Source organism: Balaenoptera acutorostrata, chromosome 1, assembly GCF_949987535.1.
Source record: "Balaenoptera acutorostrata chromosome 1, mBalAcu1.1, whole genome shotgun sequence".
NCBI classification, from domain to species: Eukaryota; Metazoa; Chordata; class Mammalia; order Artiodactyla; family Balaenopteridae; genus Balaenoptera; species Balaenoptera acutorostrata.
The window spans coordinates 43,177,727-43,197,918 of NC_080064.1; the positions used below are offsets into that span (position 1 = coordinate 43,177,727).

The 20,192-nt window shown below is 52.4% G+C and overlaps 1 protein-coding gene across 4 annotated transcripts in view; it reads right to left on the bottom strand.

The window, feature by feature from the left end:
• Window positions 1-614: 614 nt before the first annotated feature.
• Window positions 615-20,192, bottom strand: part of TTC39A (tetratricopeptide repeat domain 39A) — a 52,109-nt gene continuing 32,531 nt past the window's right edge. For 3 of the 4 annotated variants that reach the window (XM_057534150.1, XM_057534155.1, XM_057534161.1), the window contains exons 7-18: window positions 18,179-18,278; window positions 16,763-16,828; window positions 15,288-15,396; window positions 14,776-14,843; window positions 14,635-14,694; window positions 13,543-13,704; window positions 8,015-8,106; window positions 5,939-6,059; window positions 3,655-3,766; window positions 3,120-3,234; window positions 2,075-2,191; window positions 615-1,540 (exon numbers count right to left, since the gene is read on the bottom strand). In XM_057534150.1, coding sequence (XP_057390133.1) covers window positions 1,417-1,540; window positions 2,075-2,191; window positions 3,120-3,234; window positions 3,655-3,766; window positions 5,939-6,059; window positions 8,015-8,106; window positions 13,543-13,704; window positions 14,635-14,694; window positions 14,776-14,843; window positions 15,288-15,396; window positions 16,763-16,828; window positions 18,179-18,278 — 1,246 coding nt within the window. In that variant the 3' untranslated portion in view covers window positions 615-1,416. Of the gene's footprint in view, window positions 1,541-2,074; window positions 2,192-3,119; window positions 3,235-3,654; window positions 3,767-5,938; window positions 6,060-8,014; window positions 8,107-13,542; window positions 13,705-14,634; window positions 14,695-14,775; window positions 14,844-15,287; window positions 15,397-16,762; window positions 16,829-17,556; window positions 17,621-18,178; window positions 18,279-20,192 lie in introns of those variants that run through there. The other variant, XM_028164134.2, reaches the window with a different exon arrangement.

The following is a 20,192-nucleotide window of genomic DNA, read 5'->3' on the forward strand; positions in this document are numbered from 1 at the left end:
TGTGTTTGAGGAATCACATTTTCACAGATGAATATTTTTACCAGGAAAATGGTTAAGTTGAAGTATGCTGTTAGATTGTGAATGGTAAAACTTGGTGTTTGTTGGTCACTGAACTTGAGTCCTCACTTTTAACAGTCCCACTGGGTGAAAATTCAGATGCTTTTAGGCGCCAGAAAGATTATAAGTGTTGAAAAGAGCCTCTACTCAGCTCCAACTGATTGTTGCCTTGTGGGAATGAGGCCCAATATTGCCAGATTATTAAAATAAGATGCCAGAAACCAGATTTATTTGTGAAATCTCCCCATTTTAAAATGTTAGTAACTTATTCTAAAAATTTTAAAACATTATGTTGGCTAAATAAAACATGCCTGAGCCATATGACTTCTGATTCAAACTTTCTGCCCAGCCTAAGAATTCAAGCAACAATATATTTTACTGAAATAGATGTTGCATGATCTCTTAAGTGTATAAGTTTTATTACTTAAATATATCTTTTCTCTTAACTGAAAAATCTGAAACAAACAAACAGGCCAAGAATAACCATTCTGTTTCTAAGAAAAATGCTGTCAGTAAATAAGTGTACCTCGAAGGGAAGTACAGAAGATTTTTATGTTTCATAAATCATTCCCAGTGGTTTCAGTTTGGCATCTAGCAGACTGGCGTCTGAGAAGCTTCACCTGCCAAACTTCTTGGCTTTGGCACAGGAAGGGCCACAGGGCTCCCCCATCCTTCAGGCCTCGGTATCGCTCTTCCTTAGTGGTGAAGATGGATTTTTTTTTTTTTTTCCTACAGACGGACTCAAAATTATCTCACTAAAAAGACGTGTTTGTTTGAGATTTTTTAAATTGGAAAGTTGTTACAAAGGGAGTGTAAGAAGTAAGGTAGTGGGAGTGTGTGAAACCTCTATGTCCAACCCCCAGAAACCTCGAAGCCTGTGGTGCAGATCTTCCTTTGGGTCCTTCCAGCCCTGGAAGCTGAGACCTCGCTGAAGTCTGAAAAGCACTTTGGCCCTTGGCATCATAGATTTACCTCCACATCAGTATGGGTTAAAACAATGATTTACAGGTGGTTGGTTGGTAGTTTTTTCCAAAGCCAACTTTGATCCCATCAATGTATTTCTAAGGAAAATGTAAACAACTGTTTATACATTCTCTTAAACATCACAGTGAAAAACAAGTACCCGTATATGTGATAGGGCAGGCGGAGGGCTCCAGCTACTCTGTCCTCGGCAAAGGCCCTTGGCCACACTGGTGAAAATGCCAGCTTCACTTCTGCACAGATACCTATGTCGTGTCATCGCACTGGAGCACCGGTGGACCACAGCGGCAGGGCAGGGGGAGGGGATCTTTTTGAAATGTTTCCAGGAGCTCTCTGTCCAGCTGACTCTGTCTTCCAGCCTGGGAATGCTGCACAAAACTACAACGGCATTGATGAAACCATGGATCTGTTGCCATTCTCTAGGGAAGACTTGGCTTGGAGTGTGGCTGCCTGGATTCGAAAATGTGTCCTTGATTCCATGGAATAATTCTTATAATTTTGCCTGGAAGAAACCACAGAATCAGACACATGAGGCTGCTCCAGGAAGTGCTTTTCCTTTAGTCTGAACTGTGGGAGCCCACTAGCCAAGGAACATTTTCAGAGACTTAGATCCCTACCTCTGTCTAAAGAAAGAGTTGGGCCCTGACTAATAGGGATTACCTGTTATCATGCCCTCTGGTGCCACTCTTGGTCCTGTTGTTGGGTCCCTGAGCTTGAAGGAGTGGTTTCAAGAGGTAGATCCAAGGGCTGGAAGGCAGGAGACCTGCATCTTCACACCAGCCCTGCAGCTGGCTTGTGGTGTGACCCTGGGTAACTCAGTCCCTGATGCTGGGATTTCAATTCCTCATTGGTAAATTGAGGAAGAAGCCTCCCTACGCCAGGTGAGAGCTGGGTTCCCCAGCGACATGGGCCCAGCCTCTGGGCTGCCTATACTGCCTTTGCCAGCACCCTCCTCCCTCACTGCTGCCTGGCCTCCTCTGCCCATACCCTGCACTCATGGGGAACAAAGGACAGACCAAGGCCAATCACGCCTTACTTGGCAGTTTCCAAGAGTTTGACAGCCTCTTCATTTCTGCCTTGCTCCATAAACAGCAGGGCCAGCTCCAGCAGGGCATTTGGGATCAAGTAGTGGTCATATTTAATCCTCTTTTCGCTGCAGGACAGAGGAAAACATGGCTTACAGGCTCTGCTCTTGAGACATCCTTCAGGCACGTCCTTCAGACTCCTCCTGAGCCTCTTCCGCATGGGAGGATCCAACTCATGGTCTTGTGGGGTTTTCTGATCTGAATTCCAATTTGGGAGGGTTCCCACTACCTAGCCCGAGAAAGGCTTAAGATCCACAGCAAAGCCTTCCGATCCTCTGCACCTGGGGCCCCAAGTCCCTGACAACCTGTGGCTCATGTCATGTCCTTAGTTAGCCCACCCCCACCTCAGTCCCCAACCCCCCCCCCCCCTTTATTTCATCTGCAACCCTTTCCCTCTACAACCTCACCCAGGCAGGGAAGGACCTGACCACTGTCACCCAACCTCAGGTGTCTTTCCTGTGTCCAGGCATTTGCACATGCTCTACCTACTCCACTTAAAACTCCTCCTTCCTTGCTTTCTCTGCCTGATAAACTTCCCAATTTAAGTGGCATCCCTGGAAAGCCTTTCCTGGTATCTAGCATTAGGTTTAGTTCCCTCCTCCTGGCACCTGCTGTCCTCTGCTTTCCTCTAGCACAGCCCTCACCGTACCAGATTGAGTTGCCTGTAGCTGTCTGTCTCTCTCTAACATCTGCACTCCCCAAGGGCAGAGTTGATAAATTACAAACTCCAGGGGGCACCATTCACACGAAACTCATTGCGGAGGGGCTCCTGTAGTTGGGCAATCTGGGCCCTAGAGGACAACGTGGGAAAGATCTGTGCCCAGCAAGGGTCCTGGCACAGGATAGACACTAGTACATGTGGAGCAAGTAGGGGTAGTCCAGAGTCACGCACTGTGCATGTGTGCATGAGGAAGGAGAAACCCAGAAAATACTGCCCTGGAGCCGTGGGCCCAGCAGTAGGCCATCTGGAGCGGGAGCAACCACAGAGGCACTTACTTGGCAGAGATGCTCCTGAAATTCTCCTCGGCCTCCTGGACACGGCCCAGATATTTCAGACACAGGCCTTTCAGCAGCTTCACCAAGCACTCATCATCCACTGAGTACTCATTCTCTGAGAATAGGGGAGTGAGGGAAGACGACAGGTTTGTTCATTTTTTCAGCAGTTACTCATGGAGCCCCTACTCTGTGCTGGGCCCTGGGGAGACAGAGGCGGCTCACACATGGTCCCCATCCTCAGGGAGCTCACATCTGGGGAGGAAAGACAGATACTGAGACGATGACAATACAGTGATACCAGGACTGATTGAAGGAAGCCCGGGGGTTGTGGGAGCCCAGAAGAGGCCCTGACCCTACCTGGGGGACAAGGGACAGCTTCTTGGAGGAGCTGCCACTGAAGCTCAGTCTGGAAAGGCAAAGGACAATTACCAGGGTAGAGAAGTGAGGAAGGACATTTTTGGTAGAGGGAATCTTCAACTGTAAAGACCTGTGGTCTGACCCAGCCTGGCAGGTTCAAGGGCCTGCGGGTAGTCACCTGGGCCCTTTTCCAGCAACTCTTCAGCCTTGGTGATAATCTCAAGTATCCCGTCTGTGAGTTCCGGCTGCTTCCCAATCACAGCGTAGCCGTTCCAAATGTACATCATTTCCTGGGGGCAGGGGAGCAAGTCAGTCCCAGGTTTCCTCCCCAGTGGGGCCTCAAGTTTCCCCATCTGTAAAATGGGTAGCTCAGATCAGAGGATCACTAAAGGCCCTTCTAACTCTAGAAGTCTCAGCCCAGCCTTGACAAGTCTCAGCCCAGCCTTTGAAGCTGTGGACTTGAGGGAGTTAGGGGGAGTCTTATCTCTTACTTATTATTGAGCTCTCTCCTTACGCCAGTGAGAATTTAAGAGGGACGCATATTCTCACTCTTCTGCTCATAGCTGCCGATAGTTTTCAGTTACTTTTCTGCTCATGGCTTCCTGGGGCACTACTCTGCTCTCTCCCAATCTCTCTGTGTCCAAACTCTTCCCATTCTTTGAGGACCAGGTCATGCCCCACACTCTCCAGGGAGTCCTCCTCCTTGCTCCAGCTAATAGGGCCTCCTATACTGGAGGAACCATAACTTACTTAAGCACTTCAGGAGCTTAAGACCATGTTACCTTCTCTCCTGTTTTGCCAAGGCACTGAGCTTGAGTATCCATCTATGAAACATATCTGATTCCTTTTTTTGCCTTAACTGCCAGGAAGTTCAGAATACTAAATTAAATTTTCATTCTAGTAATTCTGTTAGCTTAGATTAGCATTTCCTAAACTATCAAACCAGGCAATGGATGTGAAAGTGATTTGTATACATAAAGTTCTAGAAAGACTTTTGTTATGGCTTTTCTAATGTTCCAGGGAGGAATTTTAAGTTTAGACAAGGTTTTATCAAATTGTTATATGGTCTCAAATTAGCAAGTGTTCCATTAAAAGATTGTTCTGTGGCCAAATAAGTTAGGGAAAAACTGCATCTTCAAGCTTCTCCTTGGAGACCTACCATGCAGATTAGCATATAAAGGCTCCAAGAAGGTCTACAGTATATAAACTTTGTTTAGGCCAGTCTTTCCCAAATGTATTTAATCACAGAAATCATTTTATGCACAAATAGCATTTTGCAGATTATAGTTTTGGAAATTCTCCCCTAAATTTCTGATATAGTTGCTTTCCCTGCCCTTCCTTACAACATATGCCCCCATTTGATAATAGCTTTGCTGTATATTTTAAACTGTGAAATAGCTCAAATTTTATTTAAAGCTATTCAGGATACGAGCTCTAAATAAATTCTACATAAATATTGAACTTTTTGATTTCTGAAGTGTTTAACATGTTTTATCAGCTGATTCTCATAACTGCCCTATGAAATGGGCAAGGAATGTATTATTATTTACATTAAGGGAAAGGGGACCCTACACAGGGTCACACAATTAGTGACTAGCAGAGCCAGGTCTCTGAAGCAGCACCCTTTCTACCTTTCTGGCTGCCTTATTATTTGAATAACAAGGACTCTTAACAAACTAGAAACTTCTCTGATGCCTGCTCAAATCATGCATGGAATTAGCATCAAAACCGTGGTTCAGAATATGGGCTCTGGAACCAGACTACCTGGGTTCAAATTCTGGCTAACTCACTAGCTATGGGACTTGGACAAGTTATTTCATTTTTCTACTTATATCTTATCTACTTACTAGATATTTTATCTTGTTACTTATCTATTAGGCCTTATTATCTCCTTCTGTAAAATGGAGATGCCACCAGCACCTACTAAGAGGGTTGTTGTGAGGATCAAATGAGGCCATAGGCAATGGGTATAAGGAGCCTTGAACACAGCAAGTGCCCAATAACAATGCCAGCAATTGCTGTTCTTTCAGAGTTGACTGTAATATAACATGGTCCCAGCCTCAGAAAATCTTGGTCCAGTGAGGGCGGGACAGTGTAAACAACAAGACAGAAGCAGGGTGGAAACACAAACAGCCGAGGGATGCCTCTGCCTGGGAACAGGGGGGCGGGGCTGTCTGGGGGGGCTGCTCGCTCTGCCTTGAGGTGCCTGCAGCCGACTCACCTGTCTCCCCACCCCCATCCCTAGTAGACCAGTGCTTCCTCAGAGGTTGAGGCAGGCTGGAGCTCATCTGTGTCCCCCACCCAGTCCCAGGTGAATTGTGAAATCCTCTCCAGGCCCCTGAGGCATGAGGTCTTCTTCCCTCATCCACTTCCCCCGGGGTCAGTGGCTATATCCCTGGCTCTCAGCTCATCCCCACAATCCCAAACTGGAGTTCAGGGCCAGTCAAGACCCTCCTACCCACCAGAGCAGGGATGGGCAATGAGATAGGTTTGGGGGAGAGGTAGCGTCTGGACTTCCGGATGGCAAACTTCTCTGTGGGTAGAGATTTCCCAGCAATCTTGAGTTTCAGGCCCGGCACAGCTCTGTGGAAGAGATGAGGAGGGTGGGGAGAGGGCGAGAAAATGCTAGAAAGGACAGAGTCCCCAGCCTGCCCAGCCTCTGCTTGGCCCCTCTCTGGGCCTCCGTTTCCCCATCTACATGATGAGAGCGTTGGACTCGCAGCCTGTGGCTCTGGCCTTATTTCACGGGCCCTGCCCAAGACCCGAGCACTTCCTGGGGCCAGGCAAGGGGCTGCCCCGCAGCAGCAGGCAGAGGCGAGAATGTACACAAACCCCCCAGGCCTGCTCTGCCTTTTAGTTGTCCCTCTCTGCTCCCAGCCCCCATTTCCTAAGGGCCCAGCGGAAGTCTGACCCTACTTTCACAGAGGAGATTAAAACTCATAAAGGGAAGGACCTGCCCAAGACCACACAGCACAAACCTTTCATTAACTTTGGCCACGTGAGTTGTGGCCTCCTCAGCTGTTCCCAAGGGTACAGTAAAATGTGGTATGCAGCTGGGCAAGCCTCCACATCTGGGGCCTCACCCACCCAGCTCTGCCTTACCCTCGATCTCTGCCACAATCATGGGGGTATGGCTGTGACCTTCAGACCTGAGCTGTCCAGGCCCAGCAAACAGCTGGACCTAGTTGTGAGGTCCCCCACCAAACACCTCCCCTGCTTATTCACTGTGCAGCCGCTCTGGGCCTGCCTTCTCATCCCTCAAATGGAGACGACGATATGAAAGGGAGAAGTTGTTACCCCCAAATATGCTTCTTTGGCATAAAGATTATTTTAGGCTGATTATTTTTAAGAAACAGCAGACACACAAAAAGCTCTGAAAACCTAGTAGAAGTTACCTTTTTGTACGAGACATTAACATTATAAGGGAAATCTCCATTTGTAAGGTTATCTCTCTCTGTACCAGGAAGAGGAGGATAACTAAATCTCTAGAAACTTATCAATGGAGAAGGCAGAGACTTACATCTGCGTAACAACCATATACCCTCTTTTACCTGAAAGCCTCCCACAACTGGCTCCCTATCCCCCCAAATCTTCTTTTGTCCTTTAGCTGGAGATGGCACTTCAGGTCATGGCTCGGGCCATTTCAGAGAGTTAACTCAGTTTTCCTGAGTCTCTCCCATGTATATAGGAGTTATTAAACTTCTGTTTGCTTTTCTCCTGTTAATCTTATTATGAGGGTCTCAGCCAAGAACCTAGAAGGATGGAGAAAAAATTACTCTTCCTCCCCCACAGATTCTTACCCTCACAGATCTTCTGGAAGAGTGACATAAGATGGAGACACAAAGTCACTCAGTAAATGATAAACACCCTGTGACTGTGACAGCCCAGGAAGCTAGGGTTACCTAGCATGTTGCACGTTGGGGCCAACCCTGACTGGAGGAATGCCCTAGGCTCCATCCTCAGCCTGCCGTGGCTGAGCCCTGCTCTAGGCCCTTCGCACAAGGCAAACACAGTAGTGCAGATAAGAATAAAAACAGCCGCCATTTATTGGCTCCAGGCCCTACCCCAGGCTCTTTAAATCTATTCTCTATTTGATTTGCAAAACAACACTGCGAAGGCAGAGGTTGTTATTCCCATTTTACAGATCCTGAAATTGTCCAAGGTGACACAGCTAACAAATGGCAGAGGCTAGATTTTATCCTGTTTATGTGATTCCAGCTCTGCTTTTCTCAGTGGATCAGGTGTACTCGGCAGAAGGAAGCTCTCTGGACCTCAGTGTCCACATCTGTCCTACACTCCAGGTGAAAGAGGTTCAGTGGAAAGAATGTTGACAAAACCACTTTTGTGAAAGAAAACCTCTGAATGGATTCAAAGGGCTCTCACCAGGGGCAGCAGGAGGCGCCGGCGGCGATGGGAGGGAAGGACAGGCACGTGGGGTGACTGTGGGGGAGTGTCGGGGAGGCGACAACCCCACCACCTCCCTCTGCTCAGGCTGGCTGTGGGCAGGGCCTGCGATGGGCTGCAACGGTCGGACCCACCTAAACAACTCCACTTCGTCATCCCCGAACGGCTTGTAGTCCTCCTTCCCAAACATGCTGAGGTAGGCGGCCTTCATGTAGATGTAGGTGGCCTGTGTGAGGCAGAGCAACAGCCAGGTGTGGGCAACCCGCCTCCAATCACAGTCCTGAACTGGTACCAGTGCCCTACTGGAACCTCACTATGGCCCAGCATAGTAGCTGACATTATATTATCCCCAAGCCCCAGGGGAGAAACTGGGCGAGGAAGCCGAAGCAGCTTGAGGATTTGAGCTAGGAGTTAAATCCACGATGGGCCGTGTCTAAGCAGCTGCCCTCTCCACTCCGAAGCAGCAGGGCAGACGCAAGCAACTAGAGGATGCACGGGGTGGCGCTGAGGACAGGATGGAGACACAAAGACGGGGCAGCACGGGCTTCAGGGAAGCAGCCACTTCAGACTGGGCCCTTGAAGGCCAATGGGAAGATTCACAGAGACAGAAAAAGGACCTTCCAGGCAAGGGGAACAGCCTGATCAAAGCCAGGGAGGGCAGAGATGTGTGTACGTAGGATACAAATCACTAGCATAAAGCATGGGATGTGTACAAGAAGAGGTGTGAGGCCAGAAGAATGAGCAGGGCCCTGGGTCAGGGCTCAGCTCAGGGCTCCTTGGTGAAACTGCCTTGCTGTGTGCCAGGCACTCTACATACATCACCTCACTTGATCCCAAAGACAATGCCAGAAAGGAATCCATACCCCACCTCTACTTCCTGGGACAGCAGAGCTGCTAGGAGCAGAGCTGGGGGTGACCCCAGGTTTGTGTGGCTTCAAGGGTCTGCCCACTGGATCCACAGCCGCCACTGACAGCTGCCACAACCCCACCCCAAAGATCCATCCCCGAAAGCCACTCCCCTTTGCCTGAAGTCCAGTGCCAGGGGAGTCTGGCTCTGTGCTGCCCTCCAGTGGCCAAGTCTTGAACCACAGCTCCTGCCACCTGGGGCAGCTACCCAGCAAACAAGTGTAGCGGGTGGAGGAGGAAAGGGAGCAGGACATCCTGGAGTCTAGTCTTAGGAGAAGGTGGGAAGCAACCTCCACCTGGGAGCCCCACCCATGCTGAAGCCCAGGGCTACTCCCAGTTCCAGCCTGCCCTCAGCACTGCAGTCTGCCCTTCCCAACGTGAGGAAAAGCTGGTCTTTGTGGGGTATGCTGAGAAGAAGCTCCCCTCTGTGAAATCTGTTCCCCATCCCATCTTTAACCTCCCAGCGTCATCTGTGCCTTCTCCCTCTCCCCGGCCCTAGTAGTGAGCCACCAAGCCCTCATGACTTTACCTCCTATATAGCTCCTAAATCCCCCTGGCCTTGCCCTAGCCCTCACCTCAATTATTCCACCAGCCCCCACAGCATTTCCCTGCTCCGGGCCACCAGGGATGTCTTTCTACTGCCCTAGTCCACGCGGTTTCCTAACCGATCTCCTGCTCCCCCTCCTGCCCCTGCAAGCCATTTTCCACACCACCTGCCGCTCTGACCTTTCAGAATCAGATCACATCAGTCCCTCCTAGACATCGTCTCACGGTATCCCATCACACTTAGGAGAACATCCAAATTACCGGTCACGGCCTGCGAGACCCTGTGCAGTCCGCCCCGTTTCCTCTCCAGTTCCCCTCCACTGTTGCCCCCTCACTCTTTTTTTTTTTTTTTTTTTTTTAAGGGCTTGGGTGCTCTTATAGCTACTTTATTTATTTATTTATTTATTTATTTATTTATGACTGTGTTGGGTCTTCGGTTCGTGCGAGGGTTTTCTCTAGTTGCGGCAAGCGGGGGCCACTCCTCATCGCGGTGCGGGGACCGCTCTTCATCGCGGTGCGCGGGCCTTTCACTATCGCGGCCCCTCCCGTTGCGGGGCACAGGCTCCAGACGCGCAGGCTCAGTAGTTGTGGCTCACGGGCCCAGCTGCTCCGTGGCACGTGGGATCTTCCCAGACCAGGGCTCGAACCCGTGTCCCCTGCATTAGCAGGCAGATTCTCAACCACTGCGCCACCAGGGAAGCCCGCCCCCTCACTCTTATCACTCTAGCCACACTGGCCTCTGGGCTGTTTCCAGAACACATCAACTCACGGCTTCAGCTTCCTCCCCCTCTTGCCCCAATATCTACCAATGCCCTCTGCCTGGACTGTTCTTCACGGAGATGTCCACACGGCTCGCCCCTTCACTCCATTCTGGTGTCTTCTCAGACAGGCCTCCCCTGACCACACTGTTCACCACGCCCTGCACCCGCACCTTACCCGATTTTTCTTCATCGCACTTCCTGGAACCTGACGTTATCTTACACTGTACATCATCTATTTGTGTGTTTCCTGTCTCTCTCTCTCTTCCCACTAGAACATGAGCCTTGAGGGGATCTTTGCTCGGTTCATTTGCGTATGTCCTGCCCTAGAAGAGGACGCGGCGTGGACGCGGCGTGTGAGCGTGCCCAGCGACTGCAGGAGGGATTTCTTAAAAGCACGAATCTAAGCCACAAGCAGGGGCTCCCCCACTGTCAGACTGAAGCCCAAACAGCCACTCAGGGCCCTTGTGACCTGCTTTTCTGGCTCCTCCTCTTCTGGCCACTCTTCCCCATCCCTCCTTGAACTCACCTCAGGCCTTTGCCTGTGCTGTCCCTCTGCCTGGGATGCCATTGTCCTTTCTCTGCCAGGCTCGTCTGCTGGCTTCCTCTAAGAGCCTTCTCCTACTGCCCCCGGACAGCGCACCCTCACTGAGTCCACAGGAATTAGGATGGACGCAGTGACCTAGAGTTGTGAGACCCATGGACATGCGAGTTACCAGGGGATGTTTTGGGGCCACACTGATGGAAAACTGCAGCCACCTTCCCTGATGGGACTCCCGTCTCCCAGAGTTATCTGTTTGTCTATTGAGTCCACATATTTATTTTGCTGGATTATTCTACCAGGCTCTGGGATATCAGACAGACCTTGTCCTCAAGAAGCTTACAGCGAGTGGCTTAGAGGGGGACGGCCCCTCCACAGTCCCTCTGCACTCCCACCCACAAACCCTACGCCCCTGCAGTTCTCTCGGTTTGGGGAGAGAACTTCCACTTCCTCCACTCTGCCACCCTAATTCCTCCCCCTTCACGGTTCAGTTCAGACATCTCCTTTTCCAGAAGCCTTCCTTGTGCCCTTGGCTGGGCTGCCCCGGGATGCCTTTGAGCTCCCCTCAGATCCGCCGTCACAGCACCGAGAACACAGTTGGCACCTTCTGGTTACTGCTCACCCAAGCCGCGCGCACGGCGGGAAACGTGACGGGCCCAAAGGGACGACTCGGCATAGCACAGGCAGAGAAGAATGCTGAGCAGAGGGACCGGCTCGTATGGCAGTGGCCACAGGCCAACCTCCTAGAGCTGGAAGTTGGTGGACTCTGGTGGCCAAGTGCTGGAGATTAGGGATGAATGAAGCCCCAGAACTCGGGGTGCCACAATCCCGACTTTCACAGGAAACCCTTCTGAGGAAAGCGTTGCAGAGAAAGAGGGGCTGACCACCCCAAAGTCACAGAGCTGGAGACTGAGCCGACTCAGGAAGCCAGACTTCCTGACACCTGGGAGGCCTCGTCCTCCCTCTGCTCCGCACAGCGGCCGTGTGGCCACCCCAGGTCTCTCCTTCCCAGGGTAGGTGGGCCCAGCTGCCTGCCCCACTTCACAAGAAGGATTCTAGGTCACTTTAGTTTAAAAAGGTTCCCCGAGGCTGTATTGGGAGTGGGAGGTGAGGAGGAATGAATGCTGGGCCCACAGGGCCTGGGCTTGAGGAAGTCCTTCAACAGGAGGCTGCTTTCAGGGCAAGCTGGGCCTCCCTGGGAGGACTTGAGGAGCAAGGGAAAAGCAGAGGCCTCTGAGTCACACAGAACTGTCTTCAAATCCAGTGTCTGTCAGCAACAGCTGTGTGGCCCAGGAAAGTCACACGCCCTAAGCCTCAGTGTCCCTCCTGTGCCTGATGGAGACAACGCCTGGGCACACAGAGCTCCGAGAGAGCCCACTCCTCCTGCCAGCCCCACCTGCCCACAGCCGGAGAGTTCCCTTTCAGCTTGGGCCCCGGGTAGGGGGACTGAAAAGGGACTTTCATGCAGAGGTGGGGGAGAGATGAGAAATAGGGATTTAAGGTCACTGAGACACAAGTGCTATGGATTTGACACTACCAGATGCTCTGTGATGATCTAGATGACTCTAAGACCCTTGGTTCAGAAGTCTGTGCTATCGTTACTATGATGATAACGCCTGATACTTATTCCATCACTTACCATGATGTTATAAGCTATAAGATGCTGTGCTGAGCATCTGTTTTGCTTCGTTTTGCCTACATGGCATCTCTTTAATGCCCACCCCCATCCACACTTATTCTGGGGTATTACCTCATTTTCCTTCTGGCGAACCACCCATCTCCTACTCCCAATCCATGAGGGGTCCTCCCACCCCTGTTTCCAGGCATTGACTTGTGATCTATGCCAGATCAATGAGGCTCTATCTATTCAACTCTGGTTGAAACCAAAGGGAAGATGTGAGTTAGGGGCAGGCAGCCCATAGCCACCCTGCTGGCACATGGAGAGAACCTGCCTGTACGGCAAAGATGTCATAGAGGAGAGCACAGTCCCAGGTGGAAAAAACAAGCCCAGACGACATAATTTGAATTCCTGCATTCAGCCCTACCTGAAGTCAGATGTGCCTAGAATTTTCAGTTATGTGAACCAATGAGCCTTTTGTGTTTACACCCGCATAGTCAGGTACTATGTCCACTAGCTCCATGTGACTTTTTACATTTAAATTAGTTAAAATGGAATAAAATTGAAGACATCCAGTTTCCCAATTGCAGTAGGCACATTTCGAGTGCTCGGTGTGCACGTATGGCTAGGGCCTACCACATTGGACAGTGCAGAAATAGAGCATTTCCAGGACTTCCCTGGTGGCGCCGTGGTTAAGAATCCGCCTGCCAATGCAGGGGACACGGGTTCGAGCCCTGGTCCGGGAAGATCCCACATGCTGCGGAGCAGCTAAGCCCATGTGCCACAACTACTGAGCCTGCATGCCACAACTACTGAAGCCCACGCACCTAGAGCTCGTGCTCCGCAACAAGAGAAACCACTGCAATGAGAAGCCTGCACACTGAAAGGAAGAGTAGCCCCCGCTCACCGCAGCTAGAGAAAGACCGCGCATAGCAACGAAGACCCAACGCAGCCAAAAATAAATTAATAAATTAATTTTTAAAAAAGAAATAGAGCATTTCCATGGTAATGGAAAGTTCTGTTGGGCGACACTCACATAGACCATGTGAGTCACAACACACACTTCTATCCCTTGTGACTAAAAATCTCGACACACTGTAGTTCTAAAGGTCATCTGTTCCTCATGGTCTTTAGTTTCTTCCAACCCTGAGGCCTAGTAGAATTTGTGGTTTTGGTTAAATTCCAGCTGAGACATCTGCGTTCGGTTAGGGGTTTGGCCCTTGCTCTGGGGGCTCATGGCCAGTCTGGGTTGGCCTGGTCCCCCCGTGCCCCCAGCACATGGTGTCAGCCCACCTTGGACCAGGAGTTCTCCTTGCTGAGCAGGTCTGCGTAGAAGTAGGCCATCTTCCACTGGCCCTTGTAGGTGAAGCACCACATCAGCTCCCAGTAGCACATGTGGTGGAACTGCTTCCAGTGCTGCTGGGCCTCACAGCACTCCTCGAACCGCCGGATGGCCTGTGGGCACCTGCCGGTCAGCCTCGGTGGGCGAACCCTGGCCCGCCCCCGCCCCGCTCTCTGCACCCTCTGTCCCCACCCAGCTCCACCGTAGCCCCAGCCTCCTGCCGTGCACAGCGGCCCAGCCCTGTGCCAGGCTCGGGGAGGGGGCGAGGGGCAGCATCGGGGAGACAGGAGTTGTGGCCTCCAGTCCTGGTTCTACCGCCTAAGTCTTACACGACCTTGGGCCCAGTTACTGCCCCTCCTGGGGACTCTGGTCTTGCAGCACAAAATGAAACGGTGGGACAGAGCTATAATGGAGGGATAACAGGCAGTGGAAAGTGCTAATCTTAAAGTGGTATAATAACGTCTATGCCTCAGAGCAAACTGCAAAGGTTCCAGAAGCTCCCACGAAGTGACCTGGACCTGGGGCATCTGTCCTGCTGCCTGAGGAACCACAGCCAGGACCAGCAGGAGACACCAGAACTCCAGGTCACGGAGTCCGTCCTGGGCCTTGGCTTAATGCTGGGGATTCTGCCCGGACCGTGACCCTCCCCCCTCTCACCCCTTCGATGGCTCCCTCCCAGCTACAGAGCCCAGACTCCTTAGCCAGACCCTCAAGGTGCCCGCTTCACCCCCTGGCACCAGGTTCCAGCCTGTCGCCCTGCCCTGGACAGCGGGTCTTCCCACCTCTCTGCTTTACTCAAGGATGCCGCAGCCCTCCATCTCCCGTTCAAATCCTACTCACCACAAATGCCAACTCCTCCCTCGTCTTCCCAGACTGTCTCAGTCGGAAGTGCCTCTCCTGCCCCCGCTCTCTCGTAAGTCCTCTCTCGGGGCCCTCCTCCCAGTCTGCCTTGTCCCCGAGTTCATCTGTGTGTATCTGTGTTTTCCTACTGGCCTGGGAGACCCGAGGGCCCTCCAGCACTGGCTCCGACCCCCATTACTCACCGCGTCAACATTGCCTTTAATGGCTTCAATCCGCCCCGCAAAGAACAGGAAGATGGCGCCCTGCAACAACACGCGTGTGGGTCCGTGTGGGCCCACAGGGCACACGTGGGCTGGGAGTATCTGCCAGGAGGTAGGGCTCACCTTAGGGTATCGCTTCAGGTAGGGTCTCAAGAGCTTCTCTGCCTCCGCGATGTTGACGTTCCCAGTGCCTGAAGGAGGTGGGGGGACAATAGGACACGTCACCATCCTCCCTGGTGATCCTCCTCCCAGCAACCTACCAGGGGCTTCTCAGGGTCTCCGCTTCCCCTCTGTGAAATGGGATGATAACTCTTCTGTCTCCAGGGTGATGGGAGGATTGAATTAGACAGCACAGCCTACAGCATCCTCACACCCTCTCTGAGGTGGGCATGACCCACCCCCATTTCACAGATGAGAAAACTGGGGCTGGAACCCAGTCACACTGTGAGGAAGCGAGTGGCCAGCAGGCCAGGCCCCAGGACAGCTGACTCGGCTCTGCTGTTTCTGGTTTCAGTGCCCCATGCCCAGTCCTGGGGGCCCGAGCAGGGTCTGCAGCCCCTTGCCCTCTCACCCGCTGCCCTTAGAGCCAACCAAAGCCCAGAGGCCCCAGCACTCGCCCCCGAGCACACTCCTACCGAGCACAAAGGTGAGGAAGGTGTGGTAGCACAGCAGCAGCATGACACAGAGCACGGCGCGGAAGCTGTGCCCCGATGCCCCCTCCTCCAGCTGCAGCAGCCCGTAGTCCTGGAGGAAAGACGGGGACTGGCTGAGGCCAGCAAGGCCTGAGCTCCCCAGGGTCCACCACGGGACCCAGGGAGGGGGGGAGGGGCCTGGGAGGTCACTGGACAGGTGTGAGGGCAACGCTGCCACAGAAGGGACCAGAGAGTGCTGGACTCCGAGTCTGGAGCCCTGGAGGCCGGTCAGCTGCTCCCAGGCTGTGCAACCTCGAACAAGGGGCTGCCCCTCTCAGTGCCTCAGCCAGCCTCCTGAGGGCAGGGGACACCGCTGCCACAGCCAGGGCAAAGGCGTGGGTGTCCCCTACCTCCTCAGTAGCCCCTTCCCCATTCCCCCCTTTATTCACTTGCTCAGTCCCCATGGTGGGCACCAAGGCCCTAAGCAGCCCCAAGTCTGGTGGGGGAGTAGGAATGACAAGGAGGCAGATACTCCTAACCACAGGCTCAGGGCACAGACAGGGCTTTCGTAAGATTGCTCAGTTCTTGTAGTATTAATTGTTATGATTATGTTCTTATCGTGCCACATAATACGGGTTTTCTGTGTAGTAATGTTTCCTTTCAATAAATTTAAGTAAAAAATATGACTCACATTTGAGAAAAATGATACATAAGTGAAAATATAGAGGTGTGTGGACATGGCAAAAATCAGGAAGGGCTGGAGAAAGTCCAAGCTGGAGAAACATTGACCTGATGTTAAAAAAAAAAAAAAAAAAAAGCCCCTTGTTTTACAAAAAAAGAGGCCCAGAGGAGGGCGGGCCTTGCTCAGGCTCACAGGGAGAAGGGGATGAGGCTGGACTGACCCAGGGTTCCTGACTTCCAGGTTAATGCTCCTTGTACCACATCAGGTCTCCTCCACCAGGGAGCCCTCCCTGATCTGCTACCTGGCACTCAGGTTCCTGCCCTCAGTAAAGCCTCTGGGTGCTTGAGTCCTCTGGTTTCCACCTCAAGGCCCAATGCACAGTAGGGCTTCCCTTGGGCATCTCCCAGACCAGAAAATGGTCCCAAGGGAAGGGACTTGCTCAAGGTCTTCTGAGGGGAGAAGGACCCGGTTCCTGACACCTGCCAGGCTCAGAGAATATGGCCCCAGGCCCCTGAAGGAGGACCCCAGGAGCTGCTCTTCACACACACCCTTACCCTTACCCTTACCTACACCCAGCCTCTCTACCCTGGGAAGGGCCTGGCAGGGATCAATGGCCCCATTTGCAGGAGAGGAGACTGAGGTCCAGAGAGGTCTGAGCCTTGTCCAGGGCCATACATTGAGGGGGGCTGAGCCAGGACTAGCACTCAGGACCCGCAGCCCCTCAGCCTCACCCTGTCCAGCTGAGCTCCAGCCCTGGGGCTGAGCAGGTTGGGATCCCCAGAAGGAAGGTGGTTACCTTGTTTCCTGAAAACCCCACGAACTCTAGCAGCCGCAGGATCCTGGTAGGAAGCATGGACAGCGTCTGCAGGAAGAGGCAGGTGGACACGTGAAGGGGTGGGGGTTGACCCTCCCAATCTCCAAGCCTCCAGAGTCCTGGGGGTAATCCCAGAGGCGCAGGCCCTGTCTCTGGAATGCCCATGAGGAGGCCCTAGGTTTCCGAAAGCCAGCTTCCCCAGATAGAGAGGCACTTCAGAGTGACAGACAATTAGGAGCAGACTGCGTCTAAATCCTAGTCTCAACACTCCCAGCTCGGGCAGTTACATTTCCTCCCTCTGCCTCAGTTTCCTCATCTGTAAAATGGAAATAATAATAGCCCCTACCAGCTGGATCAAATTAATATATGTGAAGCACATAATGGGGCCTGCACCTAGCAGTTAGCTATTGTTATTACACTGAATCCCTACTTTGTACCAGGGGCTCTGTCATTGCCTTTGATCCTCAGAACAGTCCTGCAAAGAAGGGATTACTAACCCCTTTCAACAGATGGAGAAACAGAGGCACAGGTAAGTGACAGGATATGTCCGAGGCACCACAGCTCATCAGTGGTGGAGCCAGTTCTCGAACCGCAGACAGTCCAGCTATAACCTGCTGAAGTATCTGATGCACGTGGCAGCTTGTATTTCCCAGCACTTGGGCCAGGATCACTGCTCCATTTTACATATGGGGAATCTGGAACCCAGAGCGGGGCAGGGACCCCCATCAGAACAGGCTTTGCCTAGAGGGGAGAGAGCCACCCCCGGCCACACTCACACTTGTGGGTAAGTCCCTGGCCACCCAGGGCCAGGAGTCTGGATCGTTAGAGACCAGCTCCTCCTCCTAGGAGTAGTCACAACTCTTCTGAGCCTCCCTGCCTCAGCTCACACTGTTCCCTCTGCCTAGAACGCCCTTCCTGCCTGGAAAACTTCCCCCGCTTATGGATCCTTCCAGATCCAGCTCAAATACTATCCCCTCCATGAAACCTTCCCGGGCTCCCCCAGGAAGGAGTCCTGGCTCTCTGTTCCCTGTGGGTCGTTGGCTGTTTCCAGGCCTGTCTCCTTCCCCGCCACTGGTCAATGTTTAACCACTAGCCCTCCAGGGAGGAAAAGGCCCTGATGTACTGTGTTTGTCAGTTTCTGGTGCTGTGAATATTGCCACTATAGTGGATTTCAAGCTTTCAACTTGCCTTGGGAAGAAACGCACAGAAGGGACTCCGGAGCCACGGCCAGCCCCCATCTCCACCCCAGCTGTGAGCCCCCAGGCTGGCCACGGGTCTGCTTCATCACTGGGGCCCGGGATAGTAGCTCGGCAGAGACCATGTGTAGGGCGGGGATGTGCAGGGGAGATTGATCTTGAACCCAGACGCTGTGGATGTGGGGAGGGCATGCCCACTCACCAGGTTGAAGGCTCCCACACCGAGCTTCACTCCTCCTTCAAAGTGCCTGTGGTTCTCTCCCTGGCAGTACTGTGAGGACTGCACGAGGCTGTCTAGCTCCCTGCGGAGGGATGCAAAGACTGTTTCAGCCACATCTGGGGGGCTGGGGCCTCTTCCAGCCGGGCCCAAGTTGCCCCTATACTCCTAGCTGATCTCGAACTCCCTGGTGGTGGATCTGTAACCGCCTGGCCATCCAGAGAGCTGATATTCGAGGAATTTCTAGCCCCATCTCCCATCGTAATGACGCACCACTTGCTCTTGGATTTCAGCTCTATCAGCCCTAGCACACCCGCCTTGTCCAACATCTAGGCATTTGCTCATGCTCTGCATTCTGTCTAGAACAGTTTCTCAACCTCGGCACTACTAGTATTTTAGGCTGGATAACTGGATAATTCTTTGTTCAGATGGGGGCAGGAGGCCATCCTCTACGTCCTAGGATGTTCAAGAGCAACCCTGGCCTCTACCCACTAGATGCCAGCAGCAACCTCCCCCAGTATGACGATCAAAATGTCTCCAGACATCACCAAACGTCTCATGGGAGGAAAAACCGCCCCCAGTTGGGAACCTCTGGGTTAACTCCAACACCGCCTCCTTGAGGAAGTCCCTCTGGAGTCTCTTGGTTGGGATCCAACCCTCTTTCTTCTGGTCACCAAGAGCTCAGAGTCCATATCCCGGTCTGCCTGGGGCAGGACAGGGGCTTTAAAGATGTACCTGCCTCCCTTCCAGGCCACAAGCACCTTGAGGGCATTCGCTCAGCAAACACGGACTAAGGTTTCTCTGTGCCAAGCATCGGAGAACAGCAGGGAGCAAAGCCATCAAGCTGCTGTCCTCACAACTCTCCCACTCTTAGGGACACACCCCTATCGAGTCACTGTGAGGATGAGGAGGAACCCTGGAGCCTGACCTAGTTTGGGGTTCTGGGAAGGTTTCCTCAAGGAGCTGACATTTGAGCTGAAAACGGAGGGATGAGGGGTTAGCCTGGCACAAAGTGTTCCTGGCAGAGAGAACAGTGTGTCCCGGGGCCCTGAGGGAGAAATCTGGCATGTTTGAAAACCGGAGGGAAGGCCCAAATGCCTGAGGCACGGTGGGACAGGAGCTACGGCTAGGAGGACAGGGGCACCTCCCAGGAATGACTCGGCAGGACCCAGGACTTTATTCTAAGAGCAAGAGGGGGTCTCAGGAGTTGGCAGGGACCGACTGACCTGACAAGGTTTGTGCTTTGAAAACATCACTCTGGCAGCTGGTAGGGAGACTAGAAGGGCCAGAACACAGTCTGGTTTCCCTGAACAATTCCAGCAGAGACCCACAAAGCAGTGTGCTGTCCATATACTGCATGGTGTGTTATACCCCAGTAATACCTGGAAATCAAACTCACAATCTCTCTGCAGGGAAATAGTCACATTAAGTGGGGAAAATAAAGATGATAGTCTCAAGTCAATTCAAGTCAACTTTTAATGGAAAAGGAGTTTCAATGCCAAACTTGGGGTAGGGGGGAGGGTTAATTATTTTCAGAGCTTTTCTGAGTTTGGAATTGTAGAAAAGGATTGCGGGACCACACTGGGCAGAAGTGCTCTGGACTGAGTCTTCATTCTTTGCTCCATAAACACGGCCTACGTGTGGCCCAGTGCTGAGACGGCATGGAAATAATCTGGCTGTCGAGGAGCTCCCAGTTTGGAGAGGTGGTGTGTATTATGTAAGCATCATCCCTGTGTACTGGAGGGTTCAAGGAAGGCTTCATGGGGAAAGCGGCATTTGGATGGGGCCTTTACGGATGGGTAGGAGTCCTGCTGCTATTCTCAAAATGACTGTTCCTGTGTCTTTCTCCCACCCCCACCAGACCGAGCTGTTTGTACAGAATATGTGCCTTGTTTTCCCCTAGCTCAGGGTCAGGCACAGAGTCAGCTCTCAGGGGGACCAAATGAATGGATACACACAGGGGAATAATAGTCCAGAAAAACTGAAGTCCTGAGGGTGC